General features: G+C 39.4%; 3 protein-coding genes across 9 annotated transcripts; 1 reads left to right on the top strand and 2 right to left on the bottom strand.

Moving 5' to 3' along the window:
* Positions 1-7: 7 nt before the first annotated feature.
* Positions 8-13,497, bottom strand: pou6f1 (POU class 6 homeobox 1). Of its 6 annotated transcripts, none has more exons than XM_030422487.1 (12): positions 13,437-13,458; positions 10,515-10,608; positions 9,912-9,991; positions 8,879-9,068; positions 8,609-8,745; positions 7,783-8,008; positions 6,684-6,943; positions 6,460-6,588; positions 5,452-5,784; positions 4,436-4,571; positions 4,184-4,352; positions 8-2,307 (listed from the first exon to the last, which is right to left on the bottom strand). In XM_030422487.1, exons 4-12 carry the CDS (start codon positions 9,057-9,059, stop codon positions 1,962-1,964), a joined length of 1,917 nt encoding a protein of 638 aa, XP_030278347.1. In that variant the 5' UTR covers positions 9,060-9,068; positions 9,912-9,991; positions 10,515-10,608; positions 13,437-13,458; the 3' UTR covers positions 8-1,961. The 6 variants fall into 6 exon arrangements, with proteins under 6 accessions (XP_030278347.1, XP_030278348.1, XP_030278346.1 ...); XM_030422488.1 differs by lacking the exon at positions 13,437-13,458 and adding an exon at positions 11,316-11,705; XM_030422486.1 differs by lacking the exon at positions 9,912-9,991 and having other exon boundaries at positions 13,437-13,497.
* A 28-nt stretch (positions 13,498-13,525) lies between these two features.
* dazap2 (DAZ associated protein 2) lies at positions 13,526-19,101 on the top strand. Its single transcript, XM_030422497.1, has 4 exons — positions 13,526-13,686; positions 14,966-15,084; positions 15,185-15,433; positions 16,195-19,101. The coding sequence occupies exons 1-4, from the start codon at positions 13,674-13,676 to the stop codon at positions 16,321-16,323; spliced, it is 510 nt and encodes a 169-aa protein (XP_030278357.1). The 5' UTR covers positions 13,526-13,673; the 3' UTR covers positions 16,324-19,101.
* A 1,715-nt stretch (positions 19,102-20,816) lies between these two features.
* Positions 20,817-25,284, bottom strand: LOC115584777 (uncharacterized). Of its 2 annotated transcripts, XM_030422498.1 has the most exons (6): positions 24,972-25,283; positions 24,556-24,594; positions 22,282-22,341; positions 22,064-22,123; positions 21,802-21,849; positions 20,817-21,719 (listed from the first exon to the last, which is right to left on the bottom strand). In XM_030422498.1, the coding sequence occupies exons 2-6, from the start codon at positions 24,560-24,562 to the stop codon at positions 21,547-21,549; spliced, it is 348 nt and encodes a 115-aa protein (XP_030278358.1). In that variant the 5' UTR covers positions 24,563-24,594; positions 24,972-25,283; the 3' UTR covers positions 20,817-21,546. The 2 variants fall into 2 exon arrangements, with proteins under 2 accessions (XP_030278358.1, XP_030278359.1); XM_030422499.1 differs by lacking the exon at positions 22,064-22,123 and having other exon boundaries at positions 24,972-25,284.
* Between the last annotated feature and the right edge of the window lie 727 nt (positions 25,285-26,011).

Raw genomic sequence — 26,011 nt, 5'->3', positions numbered from 1 at the left:
TGAGAAGTTATTAATAAAGACAAGATTTATTCGATTAATCTGACAGAAAATGACAAAAAAAATCATCCAACATTTGTTTTTCCCTTGTCTCATAAAGACCTGAACTTATGTGCTTTGCAGAGTCAAATAACTAAAAGGCTGATATCTTATAATCATAATTTAGCTCTTTTTTCTCCACTGATAACTTAGTATATTAAACAATATGATGTATTGTCTTACCATATTAAAACAAAAAAAAGACAAAACGCATGTTAAAGCAAGACCTTTGCATTATTAATTAGTTTCTATGTTTACTATATGTCCACTGCTATTTAGGCCTACTGTTATTCAAAAGGCAAACATGAGATGGACTATAAAATGCACCATATAACTCACAAATTCAAAGAATGTGATTAATGCATATTAGAGTGTATATTTAATCTGCAGTATTTTTTTACATTTCATCTGCTTAAAAAGTACATTTACTTAAGGATGCTGATGATTGCAATTTTGCCAGTACTGCTACATTTTATAAAGCAAAGATTCGTGCCATTCAAGAAACATTAAAATTCAGAAATTAAATTCTCTCACATTCATCACTGAAACCTTGCACCGGGCATTAACCATTTGTAACTCTTTTACGTTCCCTCCTGTCACTAAAGTGCAAAGAATTCTTGAAGAGTTGGCAAAGATAAAGAAAACCACCATTGTATTGTTCCTACAGCTAAGAACATCTCACTGCACATGCAAACACTCTTATAACCCATTCAGGTTGAAAGTCGTAACACACTGAACCACAATCCTACTTCCCTTGGCTAAACAGTAAGTCTTTTTTTCATTAAGTGAATCAATTTGATTGATATTTGGCTTAGTAAAAGTATCGCAAGGCGTTAACGTTCCGAGGCAACATGAGATTATTTTAAGTTGACTTCATAATAGTCCAATTAAGATCCTATTTTGCAAATACGCTTTATCTAACTTGTAAACTGCAGCAGAAGCATTGTCAAGCCATGAAGGGAACAGTCACAACAGTGAATAAAGAGGAAACACAAAATACTCTCAGAGTATTATAAGCACATTAAACCGAAAGTGTAAAAACAGGACAAAACTGTGGTGAATTCACACACGAATCACCCACATATGCAGTATAGTTGTGGCGTCATCGGCAAAGGCCATGGCTACAACTTTATTTCGATAAGAACCGTTTGTCCATGGAACATCAGAAATGACCCTCTTTATGGACGCACAACAGCGTGAGCATCAACGCCACACAAGAGGAAATGACATCAGATTTTAAGCCCATCTTTGCGATTATCAATAAGAAACATGAGATGATGATTGTCCCAAACTTTGTTGCAACTACAAGTCCATAGCAAAGTAATTTTTGGCGTTCCCTAGACAACTAATCCTGATGAAAATAAGGTTATAGATTATCTTTTTCAGTCAGAATCTTGTATATGTTTACAGAGCTGCTCATATAGTACAAATACTACGTGAATACAAAACAAATGAGCAGCTAGAATGTTAGAAACATCTGTGGTGGAAAAAGCATGTTATGAAATATCAGCGTAACGTCAGTCGCAAGTGACAAATATGTGACAAAAATCAATGTGACTCAATGCACTGCCACTTAATATTTTTAGAGGGGTATCCTATAAAATCACTTGTATAAAAGTTCAAATGTTTTTAAATATTACATGTTATCATCACTGTATTATTATCCCTATGTATGATAAAAGGACCATGCAGTTTGACTTAGTACCCACCACACATACGTACTGTACACTTATACAGTCTCGAAATACAATAACTCACTTTTTAAACTCTTTCATAAACACTCACATTACGATTCCTTTCTTTTCTCAAAAAGTTCATATTCTCTCAACCGTGCTGGAGTTTAGCTTGTATTTACAACACAATCTGAATCTGTGCTGCTGTTAGAAATGTTCAACTTGTGGCGAACCCTCCCAAAAACGAGGTCGCTATTGAACCTGGAAGACATTGATCTTGCTCGTGTTTTTCAACGTCTGTCGCCGGTTGCAGAACCAAACTCGCACAACCTCCCGGTCATAGTTTAGCTCTCGTGCAATTTCTGTAATCTCTTGGCCTGTTGGCAATGCGTTCTTCTCAAAGTAGGAGTTGAGAACTTCTATTGCCTGCGGCGTGAAACTAGTGCGTCGCTTGCGTTTTTTGGATGGTTCGCCGCCAACAAACTCCATCAGATTCTGCTGGCCTTTCTGGTTCCAGTGCTCGGCCTCAGCCAGCCACTTCTCCAACACCGGCTTCAGCTTCTGAGCACTCTTCGGGGTGATATCCAGCTTTTCAAACCTGCGGTACAAAAGAAAGTCCAGTCTGAGCCATTTAATGACAACGCACTTTGTATGAACTGCATCTCAAATTCAATCCTGTGAATTCACATAGACCCAATTTGCAGGAAAGTAACTGAGATATTTTGCGTACTTTTCTCTTTATTTTACTTCATGTACTTACGTCCCTTCATATAAGGATGATTCCATCGCATTTGTTTAAAGGAATATTTTTACATTTTGGGAACTATGCCTGCTCTATTTTAGGAGTTAGACAAGAAGATTGGTTCACAAACTTGTTTGGTCAGTATGAAACTACAGCCTGTTACTGGTTTACTCAACTGAGCATAAAGACTCGAAACGAGAGGAACCAGCCGGTCTGGGCTCTGCAGAGAATGAAGGAAACAAAATCCGATTAAGTTCGCTAATTCACACGTTATATCTTGTTTGTTTCATCCATACTAAACTAGATGCTAGTAAGCTAAGCTAAATGGCTGCTGGTTGTGGCTTTATACTGAATTAACAGTTTGGTATGAATTCTCTCATCACTCCTTAAAAAAGCAAATAAGCATATTTCCTTAATGTCAAATAAATCCTTTAAAATCATTTTGCGTTATAGGAAATAAGTTGCTGTTTTTTATTGATCAATTTGCTCTTATTTGGGCTTGACAATTTCTTTATTGTTATTACCTCGGTTACCACTATATCTGTTTTGTTTTATCCCGTATGCATGTGAATACAGGGCAATATTGCAAAAGAGCTTAATTCTCACTCAGTGAGTCGATGGATGATGATGATAAAACAATAATTCACAAGTTTTACAATTCATACTTACAGACATCCTTATTTTTATGTAGAATGGAGCCAAAACAAGGGAAATGATTTGACTGTTATCTTTACCGTAACACATTCACATCAATACATTATCTTAAGGATTTAATACTACAGACTTTTACAAATGTCCCACATTTGCTTTAAAAGCTGTAACAAATAGTTCAAAGCCTCAAAGCTTTATTCACAATGTTGACAATCGAATTCTAAATGGAAATTTTAATGCGGTGCAGGTTTTGTCTTGTCATTTTAAACACTGTATTTCTGCACAGCTGCTGATCATTGTTGTTATTATTATAACACTGTTTGTAGAAATGGACTCTTGCGGTGGCTGTGTAGAATTGTTTCCAACTCATGTGATCCAAACATTTCCAATAACTCCAGAGCAGTGTAAAGTCCAAAAGTCAAAATTGACTGAAAATGAATATTCTGCTTCAATCCATTTTTGTTTGTGTTTGTGTTTAGCCTTTAAAAGAATATATCATCACCTCACTCTAAAGACTGTTTTCTCTCCCTTTCCCGAAACAAGGAAGACACACATGTTTTAACGGAGGTATCTAATATTTTGAGTTACATTTACTAAAGGAAGCTGATTTATTAAAACAGAGGAGAAACTAAATTAATCCGATGAATCACTTAATTCAAATTGAACATTTTACTCCATGGTGGAGACATCATTAACTATGATGACAGAAGTTCAAAGCGTTAATGGAAAATCTGGATAGAAGCTTAAAATATTTTTTAAAATGTCTTTTCATCGCAGTCCTAATATGCTTAGTGGAGTGAGTGAATCACAGTGACACGACTGCTCTCAGATAATGAGAGTAGATGAGCAGACGTCTGCCTTCACTACATTCATGTTTTAATAATAGTATTGGAATTGTATGAATTTGTGAGATTCAATTGAATTTGTGTGCAAGCAAATTAGTTCAGCGTATACACATATGAAACCGTATGCACCCTGTCATTGATCAATCACTGATGCTTAAAAAAGAGTTTTTTTCTTATAATACATTAGTGAAGGAAGCTTCCATATGCAGGGAAACACCAACAGAGGAGTCACTTACCTGCAAATGGCAGACTGGCTGTAGGCCGGACCCTCGGTCGCAGTCAGAGCCTGTCCTACTTGTGTCTGAGTAAGCCCCAAGGAGAGCCGTCGGATCTTGAAATTCTTGGCAAACTCGCGGATTTCCTCCAGATTAATGCCTTCCTCACCGCTGACTACCTGCTGGGGTTCTACAATTGAGAAGAATCTGGTTAAAAATACCTACCTACTTAAAATGGATCTATGTTTAGATACATGAAGCAGGTGTACATACTGCTGACAAGCTGGCCCACTTTGGCTATGTCTCCACAGGTGATGGGTACTGTGGAGGAGAGGGTGGTGGCAGTCTTCAGAACAGACGGCTGCGGGGCGATGACAACCGGCGACTGAGTGGCAGTTGTTACCAAAGCCTGAAAGAGAACAAATCAAATATATTCTCAGATGTGACCTGCAGAAATGCATCATATATAAATATCTTCAGAAATAGCTGTGAGCATCGACACTGATGAATAATAACGTTCTGAAAAACAGCAGCAGCACTGAGCATTCGCTGCACGCTCCAGCAGTAATGGAAGCTTTGGGAACTGGATATCAATGTTACGGCTGTATGTCGTACTGAGAGACAAAAACAGAAAATCCCCAGAAGGATATGGTTTCATGAAATTCCTTTAAAGATGAGAGGAGTTAGGAGAGTCCAAAACTCTGTTAGGACAATTTTAATTTATACTTTTTTGTGTGAGTCTACACCAGTTATCCTGTCGACTGCTGTAAAAGGACATCAAAACAAACTTCAGAGACCTCATCAGCACCAAAGATTGTTTGGCAGTATGTCTCAGGTAAAGTTACATTTTTAATATGTAATTTGCAGAATAGTATAAGTTTAATAAACTGTATAATTAACAAGGACTGAGAAACTAAAGTAGACCATCTACAAAGTGTCTTCTAAATGTCATCAATTAGCTTAAATAAAAAAAAAGGTGTATACAGAAACCAATATTAAAAGCACTCCCTCTGGGAAAGATAAATGAACAAGAGCAACCACTTTTGTGTTGGTGACATATACTGTGCATGACATTGTACAAAAATAAACGTTAGTGGCACAATTCATGTCCTCGCCGTTCACGACAATAGAATTTTTTCTGAAATATGGTCCAATAAGGGACTTTCCCTTTCTCTTAACTGAGTCTAATCAAAGATCAAACTGTAACGTTCGGTCTGTTCTAACTTAAGATGATACAGATAAAGTGTAAATGCAGAAAGACGATATTCAGACAGGTCTGTGTTGTCTACCTGTGTGTTAGGTTTGCTGAGTGTCGGAGGAGCACTGGCTTTGGTCAGAACTGCAGCAGAGGTTACAACCGCTGCAGGTCCGTTCCCCACAGTGGCAATGATCTGACCCTGGGTGTTGAGAAGCAGCTGTGGGGTGACAGTCTGGACCTGGAGTCCCTGGAGCCCCTGGAGTCCCTGGAGTCCCTGGAGTCCCTGGAGTCCCTGGAGCCCCTGGAGACCTTGGAGACCCTGGAGACCCTGGAAACCTTGTAGACCCTGGAGAGGAAGGGTGGATGTCGCAGCCCCTCCAGCCAGAGATGCTGGGTTCACCAACAGCGGAAGGGTTCCTATGACCTGCAGATATTATTGGAGTGTAAGAGAAATATATAAAAGTATCTGTATGTAACCTCAGTCATAGTTATTTCGCTTACCAGCATCAACAAGCTGGCATGGAAGTGTTTTTGCCTCTTAGAAATAAATAAGTCCTATTAGCAGTTTACTAAAAATCATGTCTGTCAAGATTAAACACCACACTATTAACTCCAATGAGCTGCAATAATGGTAAGAGTGTGTACTGGAACTGTTTGAGAGGACAAATCAGTTTTCAGGGAAATGGTGTTATGCTTCACTGACTTGAATTAACACTGTTGATTGATGTTCTCTGGAGGCTCTGGCTTTTATTCCCAAAACAGAAACACAACACAGAAACATTCTGATAGTCCTTGGAGAGGGTGTGATTACCACTTACTACACATCAACACTAACACCTGCAAGAAGTGGCACTATATGTAAATTGTACAAACTAGTGTATGTGCACACTAATATCTGTACATTACTTGTTTTTACGCCTCTCCTGTTTTGTAATGAGGTCTGTAATGTCTCTCTTGGCTTATGATGCACCACTACAAAGACAGAGAGGACGTGTTTATCTTCTTAAAACCATCTTCCCTTTTGCTGGAAGGATAAAGTAGAGTGTGGGGGTTGGCACACAAGACGGTGATTAAAGTCGCCGCAGTTTATTGGACTCACCTGTCCCTGGGCATTTGTGATGATTTGGCTGGTGATACCAGCCATGTTGGACATTGCACTGGTGATGATGGGAGTGGAGGTGAGGGAACTGAGAAACTGAGGCTGAGCGCCCAGTGAAGCAGCATTGATCTGCGCAGAAATCCAAAACATGTGTAAAAACCACAGGAGACATAGTACAGTAGAGAAACTATGAACTGATATAATTCTTGGAGCAGCATTCTTACAATGGCAGGATTGATTGAGAGTCCTGCTGTCTGGAGTGCTGCTACAGATATGTTGGACGGAGACACGGTCGTGGTGGCCGAGGTCACCTGGGCTGCCGCCATCTGAGCAGCGGTGGCCTGTGCATTGGTCACCTGTGTTTGCTGAGACGTCACCTGCTGCACAGCGGCCTGCACTGGCTGTAGGGAAGCTGCTTGAGGCTGGAACATCGTCTGTGCATTTGTGTGCAGCTGGGGCTGGACCGAGTTCAGGACTGTAGCAGCTGAGGAAAATAATGCAATGTTTACTGTTATTGTTCTGTTCTGGTGGCAAGTACAAGTAGAGGTAAGTAAGTAGTCACTAGAAGTACAGAAACTACTGTACTTCTAGCCAAGGAAAAGTAGGAAAGTACGGGCTCTGAAATGTACTCAGAGTATTAAAGAAGATGTATCTACTTCTATACTGCGTATGAGATGCACTGACAGGTTGAAATCAGTCTTGTGATGTTAGGAAGGCGGCGTGCAATGATGCGAAATAAAAATAATCGATAATATATATACACACATATAATAATTCCCCTCAAATGTATTTAAAATAAAAACTAACAAGCCTGTTTACAAAATGTAACGGGTAGAATGTAGATATTTGTGTTACTTCCCACCTCCGTCTGTAATCAAGTTACTCATTGTGAGAAAACAGACGAAAGACATTTTGCTTTACTACCACACATAGTGCTTTGAGCTAAATGCTTCCGTCAGTACGCTAAGCAGCTCCAAATGACAATGCAAACATGCTTGTTTACACTTGTCACAAAAGGAAAGTTACCACATCACTTAAGTTAATACAATCCATCCTCATAAGAACATGAATGTCTGGACCAAATTTCATTACAATTGTTGAAAAGCAGTTGAGACATTTCACTTAAAATCACTAACGTGGACCTCAAGACGGTGGTGGTCATTAGGAGTCTTCCTATGAAAGTCTGCACAAACTTAAAAACAAACAAAAGCCTCGCTCTAGAAAAATCCTGTTATTGTCCATGTTAGAAGATCGCAATTTTGAAGTTAAGTGTCAGCTGCGATCTAGCCAAAATAAAGTTGTTAGATTGTGTTTGTGTTGTACCTTGGAGGCCAGCAAAAGGCAGTTTGAGGAGGTTTCCGGCCGCATTAGCTGCTGCGAACGCAGGGAGAGTAGCTACACTGGTGGTGGGCAGGGTGAGAACAGCCAGACCGCCCTGGCCACCGATGGAGCCGGCCATACTGAGGGGGATGAGCAGGGGCTGCCCCAGGGACCCTGTCTGGGCCATCATACCAGTCATCAGAGTGGCCAGACTCTCCTGGGTCAGCACCTAATGTAGCATGAAAATGAATATTTGCTTTACATCAACATTATCAAGCGACTGGCGATGCTTTTTCCGATTATGTTTGTACCTCATTTATGACATTTCTACTGACGTTCTGGTGTTTTCAAGGGGCCATTTTTCCTGAACTGTTTTCCTTTTTCACTCTATTATTTACTTGTTTTACGTTTTGTTGTTACAATGTTATGGTCTGAATTTTCTCCATTTCCTGGAAATCTCCAGCCTCAGGTTCTGCATTAAGGTGCTCTGGACCACATTTGTTCTATTTTTCACATTTACAATGCACTGGAGATGTCTGCCTCGGGCAGTGGCTCGGGTAAATCACCTACAGTAGTCTGTGGGTGAAAACAGCGATATTAATTCCTCTGACACATGAATATAGGGCAAGAAATAATATGTGAACAGGGTGAAATGCAAATAGGGTCCTCGTAAATCTAAGGATCTTTTGTTTCTGTCTCATTTTAAATTTCACAGACATTTACTGCACCAGTGCACCCAAAGCTCTTGTTAATTTCTGTCCCTGGTTTCAGATCAGGAAATAATCGCGACACACCCGAGTGTACTCACTATGTAAATTCACAATCGTACCTGAGGACAGCCTTGTACAGTGATGGGCATGGTGGCCTGGTGCTGTGACAAAGAAACACTGACGGGAACAGCAGGAGTCAAGGTTTGGACAGCAGGGGCCGAAGCCTCTACAGACACCAACTGCTGCTCGCCCAGCACTGCGGGAGCACAGCCAGGGTTCAGTCTCACTGACATTTGAAGTGGTTTTCACAGCTGCGATGAACATTTCTGTGCAACTCTGTCATATATGTATGAATAATAAGTCATCTGCAATCCATCATTATGATTTACCTACTCCCCCTGCGCTCTGGGGCACAGTGAGGCCATCCTGTGCACAGACATCCTCAGGTTGCTCTGCAGGCTGAGCGGCTCCCTCATCAGCTTTACCGTCTGTCTTCCCATCGGGTACCGATGATGGCAGAGACGCATCGACCTCCACCTCTAGCACACGAATGGTCTCATGACCAGACATCACAATGACCTGCACAGTAATAAGGAGTGAAAGATGAGATTAGATTTTTTCAGGCAATAAATCAGTTATAATTGTCTTATTTTTTAATGAAACACCTAAGAACCCAGTTACACCTGATATCAAAGGATAAGTTCACCCAAAAATAAAAAATTCAGTCATTATCTCCTCACCCCAGTGCAAAACAGTGTCGTGGCATTCTCCTAAAATACTACGTCAGTTTTGTGGAGTTAAAAACCACTTTCCATCGGCATGAGGGTGGGTTTATAATAACTCATGCGTGGAGCTGATCTGCTGTTAACAAGGCATATAATGTATCTAGTCAGAGAAAAACTTACATGCCAGTACTAAGAAAGAAATAATTTAATGTTTTACAATTGCCGAATTTAGAGGCGGGGAAAAACATTTAGAACTTGTTGTGGACGTCATTCTGCACATTTTTTCTAAGAGAGTCTGGCTGATTTGTTGCCATCTCAAATTGCTCACGTACAAGTTTTACTGTGGAGGACGAGGATCTGATCTCAGCTAGCAAAGGCAGGATCAGATTGTTTATCATCTGGATAATGATTTCAGATACAGCTTCCATTTCCATACCAGGTGAAAACAGGTCGAAAAAATAAAACATGATAAGTCTCACTTGATCTAGCACCTGAGGGGTCACAAAAATATCCAATAGCTACATTTACTATTTATCAAGTTCCCCTTGGACTACATGCAGGGATTTTGACCGTAACTTAACCCATAATTCATGATATGCATAAATGAAAGGCCTAGAGGAGACACAGCGAGACAACCTGGGCTGGAGGACAAGGCGCAGAGAGACAAGGCAGGAAGATAGAGGAGGAGGATGCATACCTGGTTGTCTTTGGCAGGGAATTTCAAAGTGCAGGATTTAAATGGCTGAAAAAAGACTTCTGCAGTCAGACAGTGAATGGCTAAGGAGAACAGAGAAGCCGAGCACATGTTAGGACACAATGACCCAAAACAAAACAAACACCAAAAAAAAGAAAAAAAGAGAGACACAAATGGAAAGAGCATGAGTACAACAAAAACACAACGATGAGAGCATCAGCCAACAAGCAGCTCGAGCAATGCTTTCGTCAAGCCTCCCTACGCACTCCCGTGAACAGCATTGCTTTTGTTTGCCGACTATGTCTACACAAAATGCTACTAGAGAGAGAAAAAAAACGCGATTAATTATTAAGCATGGCAGTTTAGAAACCATCACAAGCACACAGCAGCAGGTATTATCAGGTGATAAAACACAAAAGTGGGTCCTGAGCTGAATGACCGCGCGGGAAAGTTAATCGTTCCATTATGATGTGGTATGGATGGAGCAAAACAGGAGCGGAGCACTTGAAGGCAACATGAATTGTCAGGGTTCTGGTTAAGCTCGGTGGGGTCACAGCTGGAAGACATGGTCCTCCACTGTGCTGTAACAGACAGGTGAGGTGTTACCTGCTCATTGACAGTAAGTGGGGCATCTTTGGCAGGGAGATCCTGGGAGTTCATGGCTCGCTGCACCACCACAGGTCACTGTCTTCCTGGCATTCTGGGTAAACAAACATTTCAGTCAACAAACTCTGGAAGATTTGTCTTTTTGATTCACTGTCTCACTCCTTATAGTACTTCAGGGACAAAAACACATAACAGCTTCCATGCTGGTGGCCAGTTTAGGGGCAGATGCTGGTTAAAACAGACCCACCATGCAGAGGACGAGTTTGTTCTTTTTATTATACGTGGCTATTTCTGTCATTGCAGGACCAGACTATTTTGGAGGGGCCTACTATAAACAGGCCACACTGTGTTGCACTAAAAGCTGCAGACAAACGTGCCGAAACACGCTGATCGTGGGGACACGAAGTGGCAGCAAATTCACCCCGGATCAACAACAACAACAAAAAAAAAAGATCCACGACGGTGCATTTCCTACTGCAATGCCCCGCTAGAAATGAGGATCTGTCAAAACTTCAGCGGGGTGTTGATGGGCTCCCCACCCCCACATCCTGCCCAATAAAACTCTCACCGCGTCGGCCACTTTTGGAGACAAGCACTAACCACCAGGCACAGGCGACAGGAATCACCTCGACCCGTGCCTAGAGACCGAATATTATGTATTTCCCTCTCTTTATCATAAATATATAAATTATGCTAATTACGAACATTGCATATTAACCAAAACTCATTTCCTCTCGCCATTTCGCTGCTATGCGCGAACAGCAGGCTACAACAAGACTCCGGTTATTATATTCAACTTACCGCGTAAATGCAGCTTATTTCCTGTAATCCCCCCGCTCTTATATAGAAAAAAGGTCCTTGTCACAGTTTGTTTCAGTCACACATAATTAAAAATTCATCTCAGCTTCCCAGACAGGCGCTGTGACTGCACACAAAAGAGGTATTTGCATTGATAAGGAGGGCTGTGCAATGTTAGGATCTCCTTCTCTCTTAATATTTAATGACGATGCCCTTTCGGCAACAGTTCAGATCATCGGGAATCCTTCACGTGTCTCACAAAATCCTATCTGAGCTGGAAAGTCGGACAAAAATTGCCACAAAATTGGCCTTTTGCACTACGTCATGAACATAATTTATGCAAGGAAAAATCTTGCATTGAAAAATGTCTGCCTCGACTTGAGAGGTGCCATGGTTCTCTTAAAGGGGACGTGCCTCCAATAAGAGCCGACACACACACCGAGGCACAGACACAGAATAACAGACAAAAACACCGTGCTGACATGAGAACAGTCACTTCATACTGCCCTCTGCACATAAATAGTCATTTTAAACGACACACAAGCTGTTTACGTCCTTAAATTAATATAAACTTTTGAAATGAACACAAAAAGTGCTCTTGTATTTTTGGAGATGCTTTGCTTTTTTTAAAAGGCCTGATATGTCCGTTGTATATATATGCCACATTAAAGGTTCCCTGTAGTCTGGACTTCTCTCTGCCTAATGTGACTAGTAAGGTCTCGCCTGCCGTGTTTTTGTATGTTTTGTTCAACCAAGAACAGCAACAGACTGATACCGAGACTCAGGAAATAACAACGCCTCGCAGCAACACCCACGCAACACACACACACATAATTTAAATGACTTATTATTTAAATTTGATCACTGTAACTAAAACTGCACCTTCTGTCTCTTTATCTTGCACCTTAAAAATCAACTAAGTTCCACTTTGCTTGTGTATTTAATCTTATTCTGGGAACTGCTAAGCATCCTATTGTATATAGTGTATAGTTTTGCATATTGTGTACTGTACTGTTTTTAATATCAATATTGTGTATAGGACTATTGTTAATATCAATATTGTGTATTGGACTGTTCAACTTCAAAAAGACAGAAGAAAAGCATCTGTTTAGTTCACAAACTTTAAAAATATAAGCTATATTTTCTCTTATCAGTTGTCTTCAAACAACAAATTGTACAGACTTACTTGAACACTGTAGATATGCCTACGCTGAACATTTTGGGGCCCTATTCATTATATGTAGGTCTGAATCCTGACATAATGAAATAATCACTTCCATCCAACAGCATTTAGGTGCACTTTGTATCTGTAATTACTCGTTTCATTAACATGAACATATGACCTGTGTCAAACAATGTATTGATGACTTTAAATTGGCCTTTTCACAGCAGACATTTTGACTTGTACAAGAAAAAGCACAGGTGTCTCTAATAACAATGCCCTGAGCCGAGAAAACTGAAGCACCTGAAGGCAATGCAGCCATCCTTTCCATCATTTAAATATGTGTTTTTCTAACTCTGACATGTCATGAAAAATTTGCATTAAAAAAACCAGAAAGTCAAGACGATACAGGTATTGTGCCTGCAGGCTCACTGTTACACCTGTTTTTCTACCATGACAAGTCAAAATGTCTGCTGTGACGGAGGCAAACTGTGTAAAATTTATCTATTAAAATTATTGTATTGCTAAATCATATTAATAAGACAGAACTAGGACTATAAATTAGACTTGGATTCACTATTGACAAGTATATAAACAGGCGTTATCTTTTATATAGTAGTATGGGCTAATTTGTAGCCTTACTTCAGTTTCTAATAAAGCTATTTGAGGCTTTTTTTTCATTATTATTTTCTTGTCTACCCTTTCAATGTTCTATCTATCTATCTATCTATCTATCTATTTATCTATCTGCTGTGACTGTTGATCTGGTTAGCTAGCTAGCTAGCTAAGGTTAGCAAAGTCAACTATCTAGCCATCTTTGGTTGATTTTCAGCGTATATTCTCGACGTGAACACACCTTTGTCTTGCCCCCTGTATATTTAACAGTCTGTGCGTATGAACATATGCCTGTCTCAAAAGGTAAAATCTAATTATTTAGTGTTTTACAGGAGTCAACAGTTCACCTTCATTCACTCTTGAGCTCCCCTCCGCTTCTTAACTGTAGGGGGCGCGCGCACGTAAAGCCCTGTGCGTCGTACCACCGATAGAGAACGGCTGACGTCACCACTTCCACAACAACAAGAAGCTGAAAAACAAGGAAGTGAATGATTGTGAAGCCGTAACCAGTTATAAGGCCGTGACAAGACACGCAGAGCTCCGTTAAATCTGATATTCCTCAGTCTCCGGATCAGTCCAGAACAATGAACAACAAAGGTATTTATCCAGACATTTTTTAGGTAATAAGTCAGCTGTTCGCTCTGCGACGCTGACGTTATAACTAAAGATGAAGACCTGCCGTTATGGCTATTTGAAGCGGACTTCACGTTTAGCTACGTATGTGGCAATAAACGGACGCTTTTTTGATGACAAGTGTAGCAAACACGTCGAGGTTTGACATCTAGATTAATTATAAAATACTGTAGCCGTAAATAATGAGCAGTTAAATCCACTGTCACCTTACATAACCCCGGTTTTTGTGGCCAGGTCACATATTCTGTTAGCTAGCTTCACTCAACATAGGCAGATTTAAAGGCGAAGCTGACATGTTGTTTCTGTTTTGGTTACATCCATGAGAATCTGAAATCTGTTTCAAGAATCGTACGGTCGTTTCTTTGTCGTTACTTGAGATTAAACGGTGCTGTTAGTGTATTTTGTACATTATGTTTCTTTTTTCATTTTTTATACGAAGCTACATGCACCATTTTTGAACACACTCAGATCTTTTGTTGTTAGCCATACATCCATGCACTTGAGCCGTAGGGCTGCAAATAACGGTTATATGTATTTTACCGGTTAATGAACCGATTTTTCCCCCCTCAACTAATTACTTAGTTAGCGAATGAATGTCAGCTAACAGCACATATTGAGCATCGCATGTTAGTGATGCCTTAAAGACTTGTTTCTTCCGACCAGAATACAAAGAAAACCAGAAAAAAATGGACAAAACTGGAACCAAGTTTTTTTTTTTTTTTTTTTTTTTTTTTTTCTTGCTTTAATAATTAGTCAAAAGATTCATCCTTTAATCAATATATTTTTTGTGGTAATTAACTAATCTAGTCATTAACTTGTATTTTCAGCTCTATTTAGATGAAAATTTTTTTTTACTTGATTTTTTATTAAAAACATTTTTTTTAAATGATAAGTCAGTTTTTAAACCCTGGCCCTAAAAAAATAATAATTAACTAACTTCATATATTCTTATAGGATTTATTGGCATTGGCAGAGCATAAAATAAGTTCAACTTATGGTTTCAATGTCCATATTTGATATTAAAACATTTTCTATTAATTCAGAATATGTGGTATTCTTTACTTTATCCTCACAGTAAATAAAACATATTTGTCTTGCCCCCTATCACATATTGTGTTGGTTCTAAGAAATTGTGAATTTACAACATTGTCTCACAAAAACATCATTACTCACTTTACCTTGGATCTCTGTCAGTCACTGTGAAGATTTAAGGATTTGCTTAAAGAAAAATGTTGTTTTGCAGGTTCATATCCACAGCAGGCTGTGTACCCTCAGCAGAGCACTGCACCTGTATACCCTCCTGCTATGCAAATGTCTCCTCAGGCACCTCCTTACACAGACACACCACCTGCATATTCTGAGGTAACTATTCAATTGATTCGTCATACGATTACAAAATTAATACCTGCGGCAACAGATGATAACAGTTTTTAAACTTGGCTTTTCATCTCTGTGTCTGCAGATATACCAGCCCAGATATGTGCTTCCACCTCAGGTGCCTGGTCAGTTGCCACAGATGTCCTCTCCCTACCCTGGTGCTCAGGTGTTCATGCCCATGCAGCCACATATGTCTGTTGGGGCGATGGGTCAGAATGTCCCCATGGCTTACTACCCGATGGGAGCTGTTTACCCCCCTGGTTCAACAGTGATGGTGGATGGTGGCTTTGATGCCGGTGCTCGCTTCACAGCAGGCAGCAGTGTTTCCATCCCAGTGAGTATCCACCGAGTTCAATGACTTAAATGTGCAATATATAAGAAATTTTCTCTAAAGCAGAAATAGACAACTTTTTTAAAAATCTTTAATCCCTCCTAGCATTTGCCTGTGATATTACTGTTGGCAGTTACATGCAACATGGCTACCACTGGCAGCCTGGCTACTGTCCAAAGCAGAAAACAACCATAAGAATCTCAATCTGACCTAGAAATCCTTATTTCAGTGCTATGAAAAGTCAGAGTAAAACACCTGCTAAGTATAACACATAGGCAGGTTTTTTTAGTTACTGATTTAGTGGTAAGGAAATGCAAATCAACGGGGGAATAGACTGACACATCACCACTGCGTTTCTATCACCCTCCCTCTTTGCCTTCTTTGCCTCCTCCATCAGCAGGGATTTTTCCAGTGTAGAGCTTTCACAGTTATTCCAGTTCTTCCACCATTACCTAACGATAGCCCCCAGGAAAAACAATATCATTCCCTGTATTGGTTTAGTTGCGCAATAAGAGATTTGTTTCCTATATGACGTAAATCAGCATTCGCTTTTCCAGAAAAAAATCCAGCCAGTGCAAGTAATGCCTATAAGGAGCCAGTCTATACGCTGAGCTAACTAGCTAACAGCAGCTGGAGTTGGCAGCAGTCAGCGGTACTCTGGTCATTTGTTGCCCTCTGTGTTTGAAGTATGAATTCTTCTTGTCATCGTAAGGACAGAATGTATCAAATTTTAAAATGAATCTGTTTGTATTTGCCTTGTCTAGCCCCCACCTCCTGGACATCCCCCCAACGCAGCTCAGCTGGCTGCCATGCAGGGTGCCAATGTCTTAATGACACAGCGCAAGAATAACTTCTTCCTGGGTGGATCCAGTGGAGGTTATACCATCTGGTAACAGCAAGTCCTCAAGTCCTCCTCCATGCCTAAACCGTGTCCCCGTCCCAAACGAAGCCCCAGTTCTTCCCCCATCCCATATGCCTCCCTCTTCAGGCTGCTTGGCCATGCCACAATACTGATATCACCTAACGGAATGTAATATTTTAGAGCCCTCATTAAAGGTACAGTACTCCACTTCTGACCTAGAGATCAAATTAATGAGGACAAACGGACAAATGCAAATTTTTAATGTTGTAGAATTCATTCCATGATTCTCCATTGGGTCTAACTTCTTTGGTCATTCCAGATCGGACCTCGTTCAGGCATCTGTATTTGCTCATGAGACCTCGTCTCCTTTAATTGAATGGATCACAAATAAGATGTACTTGTATACCTGTAAAGCTACGTAAATGAAATGTTGAAATATCAGACCTGCATCATATAGTTTAGCTGCTTTATGGTAAAAGTGAAATGCATTTACAAAGTTGCAGTGAGAGCGTAAAAAAAAAAAAAAATCTCCATTTGTCTTTTTTGAAAACTTTTAGTGTAGTTGAATTAATAGATGTGTAACATTTCCATGTAAATACCAGTATGATGATCATGAGAAATAACATCTTGACTATACAAAAAAAAATAAAAGATTAAGCATCTTGGATGCTTTTTAGCTAGAATTGTCTTGTACTTGCACAGTATCCAAAATACCACACAAAATGTGTTGCACAGTGAACTGTCAATCTGACAGATTTGTTGTCTTTAAAATCACTTGTAAATTAAATAAATTAAAAACGAAAGCAAATAATTCAAGAAAAGATTTCATGCAATATCTAAAGTGGTTTACTGTACCTTGTTGGGCAACTTGTAGATGAACATAGTCAAGTGCCAAAGAGCACTGGGGATAGCCCTTATTTAAAGCAAATTAACTTCAGTAAACTTAAAGGAAAGAAATTTAAAGTAAATCCAAATAGTAAGTTGAATGGGAAGGGGTGGTTGGTGTAACATTTTAGCTTTTTTTTGTCTCCTGTTTCTGTTTCACAGTCGGATACCCAGAGTTTATACACTAAATGTTTTACTGTGCAGATTTCAAGAACTACTCTCCATTGTTTCTCTTTGTCTTTCCACACGAGTTCCATCTGGTAAAGTATTTATTCACCGTAGGAAAAACGTCACCTTTGTGATAGCATTAGTTTTTAGGCAACATTTTTAAAGGTTGAGGAGACTTTATTGAATATATAAGTGTTTACTATTTTTTTTTTCTTTCATTACTTCTCCACATGTAAGTGATCTACATGAGTAGTTAGGCTAATAAATTTGTTAGTATAACCAATGAGCTGGTTGTACCAAAGATTTGGTCGACGATGCACTTATGTTTGGTTGTGACCCTGAAATTTAAAATGTCACAATTTAAAAGCAAACATATCACGCAGTTATGAGATTGTTGGTACCTAAACCTTCAGTATCACATGTTAGTTAATGTATTAATGTCACTTTATGTGGGTTAATTGCATCTTTAAGTCGTTGCATACTTTTGCACCTTTGCTATGTAAAAATTTGATTAAATACTTTTTATCTGAGATGCACTGCTAAGCAAATCTGAGTGGTTGCAGATAAGGGGCTACTCTCTCTCTCTCTCTCTCTCTCTCTCTCTCTCTCTCTCTCTCTCTCTCTCTCTCTCTCTCTCTCTCTCTCTCTTTCTCTCTGTTGTTTTTTTTAATTTTTATTCTGTTTTCATGACTTTTTAAAAGGAAGCTGTGAGATTTTTGAACATTTTAAGATAGTAAAATTCATCAAGTTTGAAAGTAACAAGATGTGTCGTGTTGTTCAGTAGCCTGGAAGGTGTACGCAAACGTTTTCAATGAGGCTGTATCACTGTCATCATCATAGTTCATTTAAAACAACGTTTTTTTGTGCTGGTTTAAAACTTCTTTACAATATTTACCTTATATGTTATGTTTCAAACTTAAATAAAGTATCTAAAACTAGGTAAGTCAGTATAGATACCACGGACATATATGTGTAGATACTCTTCATTTTTTTGGTGTCTGGTAGCGTCAATGTGTCACTGGGTATCCGACACACCATATCAAGTTTTAACAGCTGTGGCCGCCAGAAAAAAACAAAAGCTGTTTCTGTCAACCAACATCGAGCGATTTCAGCCGCATTTAAGTCCGATAAAGAGCAGCTGTCTGGAAATGTGCTTCATTCCACGAGACGAACCTTCTCGCATCAGCTCATACGCAAAACCTACTTACACCAGGCGTGACTGACGCGTCACTCGTGTTTTTAAAAATGGCTCAGTATTCATTTACTCTCACTCATGCTGCCATTTCACACAGCTTTGCTGGGGAAGAGGCCACAGCTATCAAAGCTTTTAAATTATGATTCAAACAAATGTTTCGTTTTCCTTTTTTTTATCCATCTTCTGCTCTGATTGTGTGTAAAGCAGCATAACGGTGGCTTTGTCCCAGCAATATGAAGTACTGTAAATTACAGCTGACCAGTAGATGCTATGCCAACCACAGCCAGCAAATGGATCACCCTTTGTTGAAGGATAATGGACATTTATAGTTCAGGGATTCTCTTTACAATATTTTGTAAAAAATAGATGTATGTACTAAAGTGATGTGGTAGACTTTGGTACACGTTCTATCTTTTAAGATTACTAAAGGAGATGAGTGTCAAAGATGGAATACTTTGAAGAAAAAAAAAAGAACTTAGGTGCACTTAACTTTTTTATACTAAACTTAAAATTTAAAATGTAAGTTTAGAATAAAGGTTATTTTGGAAATTTGAAATGCTGCATGTTTGTTTTAATTTTATTCGTATATACAGTCGGGCCCAAAAGTCTTGAGTCCGCAAGTTAAAATACTTCTGTTCTGCATTTGTTTCAATTGTAATAATGTTTTCTTTCCTTAAAAATGATCGTATCAACTTAACAAGTTAAGTCAAGTGTTGCATGTTGTTTAAATGTAGATGAATTTAGGAGCACCTTAGTATTTGGTATTTCCCCCTTTTGCTGTAATGAAAACATGCACTTGAACTGGCATGGACTCCACAAGTCTGTGTGGAACCGGATGACTCATGTTATCACAGCATGATTTGACAATATTCCAATGAGCTTCTTGCGACGTCAAAGGATGCTCAGCTTTCTCAATCTTGGAGTGCCCCCGTAACTGTTCAGTGGAACACGGTCCAATCATGCTGCGATAACATGAGTCAGGACTACAGGGAGCCGTGGGATTCCTACAACTCTTTTTTTTCTTCACAGAATCTAAATAGGTAGTATTCTGCCTGTCAAACCCAGAACATTAACGCATTCCCACCCCCTTACGCATGTGTGTGGGACAGCCGTGTGTCATCTTCAGTTTGGGTTAAGATGAGAGTTTGTGGTGCCGTGTGACGATGCCTCAAAAACTGGATTTCTGGCTGAGGAACAAAATATTTATTTCAACCTTCATTAGATCATTTAAGGTTGTTTTAATGTGTTATGTTTGCTTATTTTTTTCCTCAAAAAAAGTAAAGAAACAGACCACTGCAATCTGCAGGTTTTCATTCTGGATCACCGCCGAAAGATCAGCAGATTCCGTTTGGACCTGCAGGTATTACACAAACTTGTGGAGTCCGTGCAGGCTGTCATTAAAGCAAGAGGAGGAGATGTTAGGGAAATTCATGTACATTTTTCACAACTGTTGAGCTGTTATTGTCATTTGTAATGAAAGTGATGGAAAAATTAGCATTACATTCAAAACAAAGGCTAAACAGAAGTATCTCGACTGGCGGTCTCTTTTGGACTCTACTGTACAATGTTTCAGTACAAGGGGAGGTATTTATTTCAAGATTGTGATCGGAGATAACATCTGGGGTTGTGCGGGTTATTATGATGTTGTGGTTATAACTAAATGTGGTATTTTCCTTGCCAGATTCATCACAGGTAATGGATAGTTTGATAAACCTGGTGGATGCTTCTACTTGCTTAGCCTTCATACCAAAATCCTGAAAGATTTTTTTGTCAGAAATCATTATCACCTCAGTATATGTACTGTATGAAAGAACCAATAGTCCCAGCTAAACTATTGTCACTTTGATATAAAAGGTATTGAGTCAAAAATGGATGTTTATTTCTGTCAGAATCACCTAGCATTACACTGAGCTGCCAGTTTATTGCATCAAACGCATTTTGATCCAACAGCCCACGATAAATCACACCTTAATGAGGCTTAAATTCATTTTCTGTTGATGGTGTCAGACAGGCAGTGAGTCCTATCCATGATAATTAGCAAGCTGTGGTTTGTTCTCTTGTATTGACTAACTGTAGTATTTTATCAGCTAATCATCTCTCACACGTAGCGTCGACAAAAACTGAACTTCAGCTCGGTAAAAGTGGGATTTATCGTATGTGACTGTACAAACTATAGCCTACAATAACATGTACTATGTGCTCTAAAACATTTAGATATCCATGTGCGCTCATCAACAATACATAATGCATTAAAAAGATCACTGTAAGCAGTCGGGTCGTATAATGACACTTGTCCAAAAACAAGTTTTATTGTCTTCCGTTTTCAAACAGGGAAGTCCATCAACAACCATGTATGGCACACAAAACCAGGTATAACAAAAATCCAATACAACAAATAATATCCAGCTGTTCTGTTTTTAAAAAGGATGATATTATTTGAACTAGCTTATAGTATTGCATCGAAAGGCCATTGTTTTTAAAAAGCAAACCAATATAAAAAGTAACAACCCCAGAAAACATCTTGTATAAGATTTGTTTTGGGGAAAAATACAGTATATCTGAATGTAATAACATGAGAAATACTAAAAGAGAATAACAAAAAACGTGGCTGATAAATAATGTAGCAAACAGGCTAATTTTAACATTTTGATTGTCACTGAGTTTTTAGTGATCACAGAGCCGTGGCATTTTTAAAATCCCACCACCTGTTTTCACACCTAGCGCCGCTAATCCCAACACACCTGTTGTCCTGTCACCTGCTTCTCATCCATCAATATTCACTCCTACTATAACAAATCTTATCTTTGGCATTGCTTGTGCTCCACTGCGTTTTTCATAATAAAATCTTCATAACAAAAAAGGTTTTTTTCCCCCTCAGGCCTGGTGTGCAGCGAGTAGCGGACTTCCCTCAAAACACAGATATAGAAAAAAAAAACAGTCCAACATCCTCTCAAACTTCCACTGAACCCATTTCCCCCCCCCCCCCCCCCCGAGTCTTCACAGGGTTCATATGAAGTATTCCTTCTTTTCGCTCGTAGCCTTGTTGCTGTACTCCTCGTCGGGGTCCTCTCCTGGAGCCAGCTCTCCTGTCGTCCTGTAGTCGCCTTTGTTGTGGCAGAGATACCGGTAAAGCAGGAAGCCCAAAGCAGCTACCGTCAGCAGGATGAGAACGATAACCACTGGAAAAAATGAGGCAAAAACGTCTTTTTTAAAATGCCCCTTTGAGGTATTAAGGCTTTCAGGATAAGCTGCGAGAGTTACCTGTAATAATGGTGGAGTCTATACTTTCAGGGGCGGCTGTTGTTACCACTGAGGGGAAGAAAAACAAAACAAGTAGTTTTAAACTGCTGGTGTCAGGTAACAGACGAGGAAGAGAAAGGTCGTGAGATTGTTCGAATGTACAGGATCTGAGAGGAAGTGAACTGTGCCGTGTTTCACAGCTGTGTGAGTCCAAGCAGAAACCGGTTTGTGTGCCAGCAACATTCAAAAATAAAAAATAAAAAACAGAAAGTGTAGGAGTTACCCTGAATCATGGTGGTGTCTGCTCGTGTGGGATGTGATGTTAAAAGTCCTGAATCTGAAGCTGAACATAAAAACACAAGCATGACCATGTGTTCATGAAACAGCACAAACTATAAAAGGTTACAGTATCAGGATACTTTCTTTGGCTGGAACTCAAGAGTTAGAAGCCGAGTTAAACATTCACAACAGCGGTTTAAAAAGAACAACAAGTGTACTCACCCTCTGTCACAATGGTGTTTGTATAGGAGGAGAGTGTTGTCGGGGGCACCATGTCTGATTCTGGAAGATAAAAAAGTATGTTAAAAATGTCGCAGGGGCTCTATCTTCAGCACACAGTGCGTCCGCCAGAAGAGACTTGTGTAACTGCATGGCTGCAGGCTGAGGAGGGAATATTAAGTGTTGGGACACAGTAATCTGATTATTGAGGGGCCGGAACTGAAACAAACCTTATTATTTATACGATTATTTCATTTTAAATCCTCTGTGTTGTAATTACTTAATCAGAGAACACACCAGTGGTCAGAGAAATACTGAGATCTTGTGCTGAAGTAAAAAGAAGTAACACCAAACAATAACAACACTCTCAAGTTGAAGATAAAATCCTGCATTTAAAATATAAAATGAGACAACAGCAGTGATTCATTTTTCTGGGTAAAAATGCTACACAAACTTTTGGTTTAAAGCCTTAAAATGTGAAAATGTTCTGGGTTTCTTGGTCACATATTCCTGCAAATGTAATACTTTTGTAATATTATCTTTGTTCAAACAAAACAAGACAGTTGATAAGGTCTCATTAGGGCTCTAGGGTAGATTTTTCACAGTTTTCTTATGTTTTATAGCCCAAATTCAGAAAATAATGCACACATTAGGGCTGCAATTTAGGATTACATTCTTTATCGATTCATTTGCATATTATTTTGGTCTCTAAAACAAGTCAAAACAATGAAAAATGCCCATTTCAAATGTCCTAGAGCACAAGGTGACAGATCAAAACCCCTAAAAGTTGAGTTTACTGTAATGGAAGACAATAAAAGGCAGCATAGACTTCTCATAACTGAGAATCTGGAACCAGCAACGATTTGTATCATGCTTGAAAAACTACTCAAATGACATCTTTATCACAATAGTTGGAGATAAATTACCTTTTGATCAAACTAATCGACCAATTGTTGCAGCTCTTACGCAGTCACGTGAAAGTTTATCGCTTAAACATCAAAAAACTAAGAAAAATGTCTATTTCAGTGAACCAGAGCACAAGATACTGTAATGAAATACAAGAAAAAAACTGCATATTCTCACATTTAAGAACTTGAAACCATCACGTGTTTGTCATTCATGATTGAGGAAAGACTTTAAATAATCCTTTATCTAAACAGTTGCAGATAAACTTCATTTTGATCCAACTAATTGACCAATCTTTGGAGCGCTAATGTAGTCAAGTGGAAATATAAAGCACAAAAAAGGTACAGCACTCATTAGGAAACAGATTGATTATTGGTACTGACACATTTTATTGCTGTATCAGGTGGAGGTGGACTAGTTTTAACAACTTTACACTGTTGGACAGTTTAATTTATGACAATACATCACATCTGTTTAAACTTGAAATCTGAATAGTAACTAAAGCTTTCAAATAAATGTACTTCAGGGTTGCGACTCAAGATTACTTTTATTACCTCGAAAACCTCTAAAAAACAAAGAAAAATGCCCTTTATGATATTCTACAGCACAAGGTGACCGTTCATAACCAACATACATTCAGTTTACTATAATGAAATACAAGAAAAGCAGCAAATTCGTACATTTAAAGCATAAAATGTTTGTCATTTATGGCTAAAAAATGTGGGTACAGATTCATTAATTCTAGTGGAAAATCTACTCTGGAGTATAGAGCAGCATTAAATCAAAACACTCTTGCCTCATAACTTACTGCACATATTTAAAAACATACCTACAGGAATAAAAACATACCCCAAAACCAGGGGCGGTTCTAGGGGGGGGGGCCAACAGGGGCCAGTGCCCCCGTAACTCTGAGTCTGGATCCCCCTGTGGCCCCCCTGACAGGAGTCTGCATTAATAATACAATGACAGATTTCTTGCAATGATTTTGTTCTGAAGGGAAAGGCAGAAATCAAGTGTCTCAGCAGTTTACTACCCAATCAAAATTGCTGAAATTGTAAACACTGTTTTGTCTGAATGAGGGATTTATCTTTGTATGTGCCCCCTAACAAAAAAGACGGCCCCAACCTGGCCCCCCTATTAAAACTGGTCTAGAACCGCCACTGGGGTACAGATTCATAAATTCACATTTAAATCCAACTTGAAATAGCGGAAAATCTACTCTGGAGTATAAAACAGCATTAAATCAAAACACTCTTGCTCCGTAACTTACTGCACATATTTAAAAACATGCCTCCAAGAATAAAAAATACCCCAAAACACACGTTTAACACTACAAACATGCACTTTAAGCAGATTTGAAATCAGACTTACTATTCATGGTTCCTGCTGGTTAACTTCCTGCTGATATACCTGAACAAACACAACACACACAAACCGATAAACAACCGCACATGTCGGTGACATTTCCGTTATCACGTTTCTAACCCGCGTCCTGTGGTCGAGACATGATTTACTGAACCGTTCAGCACCTTCCCCTCCATTGTTACAGACTTCATTAATCACCTCTTTGTCTTCTCACTCAGCCGGTTAGCAAATCCAAAAAAAAAAAAAAAAAAAAACCTCCCTAAAACAAGTTAGCTAACAGTTAGCATCACACAAAATCACTGAGAGTGAATTAAAAAACAGCGTGTGGGTTTAAATTTCCATATTATTTTAGATTCTCCCGACACTGAACAATCAGACGTTGTTGTCACAGCTGCTGTGTGTGTGAGAGAGAAAGAGCTTACCTGGGTGGAGCGGACAGAACTGTGTCACCGAACCGAGCTGAGCTAACCAACTTTTCACTCCGGAGCTAACTTTACTGTGTGTGTGTGTGTGTGTGTGTGTGTGTGTGTGCGGGGGGAGAACGAGCTCGCGCTGCAGCCGTTAAGATATTTAACTGTAATATCAGCTGTGTTCGAGGCGGTTAACGTGTCCGACCTGCTGCCTGTGACTCAGTCAGTCACGGATACTTCTCCCCCCTCAGCACTCGTGAGTCCGGCTCTCGCTTTCCGCCTCTCCCTTTCCTCCCCCATCTGCCTGTCAGAGACCGTCTGTCAGCTCAGGAGGTGTCACTCCACGTAGAAAAGGAAAAACCGTGGAGCAAGAGCAGTTCTCCTTTTCCTCAAGTGTTGCTATGCAAGGTTTGTGATTGAGGACATTTTTTGATATTTGTCATATTATTTTCTTAATTTAAGGTTAATCAGAAGTTATTTTTATGCCAAACGAAATGTCTTATAATGCCTGGATAGACAAACTCACCCTTAAAGCGGCAGTCTGAAAGATTTCTGGAAGTGGAAATCACAGGTGTATTTTTTTTTTTTGGACCTCACTGCCTCCCGTAGATCCAGTGTCACCTGTGTGAAAATGCAACCTAGGTTTTTTTTTGAATGTCCCCGAGTCAAACCTTCCTGTAAAAGCATAATTCCGACAAAAGAGCCACTTTTAAGATTTACCGTATTTTTGTTTTTCGGGTCCACTTTAACTGTCCTCCATGTTACGTCGCATTCGGAAATCGATACGTCTCCACTGGCAGGATGGCGGCTAGTGGAACAAGCTACTGCTAACGTGAAATGTTCATGTGTAGAGACCCTGGTGATACTACGAGCAAAGTTTCATGTTGTGTCGAGCCTTCTTAGTGTTAGAGATAGAGATTTTGATGCTAGTGTAAAAGTGCCCGTAGCACTCCCATTAAAAATGAGTTTGACCCGAAAACGAAACTACAGTAAATCTTAAAAGTGCCTCTCTCATGGTAAATATGCTTTTACACGAAGGTTTGACTCATATT

This window comes from Sparus aurata, chromosome 7, assembly GCF_900880675.1.
Source record: "Sparus aurata chromosome 7, fSpaAur1.1, whole genome shotgun sequence".
In the NCBI taxonomy this organism is placed as follows: Eukaryota; Metazoa; Chordata; class Actinopteri; order Spariformes; family Sparidae; genus Sparus; species Sparus aurata.
Note: the sequence above shows the minus strand (reverse complement) of the source record. Positions and strands in the feature narration are given on the sequence as shown.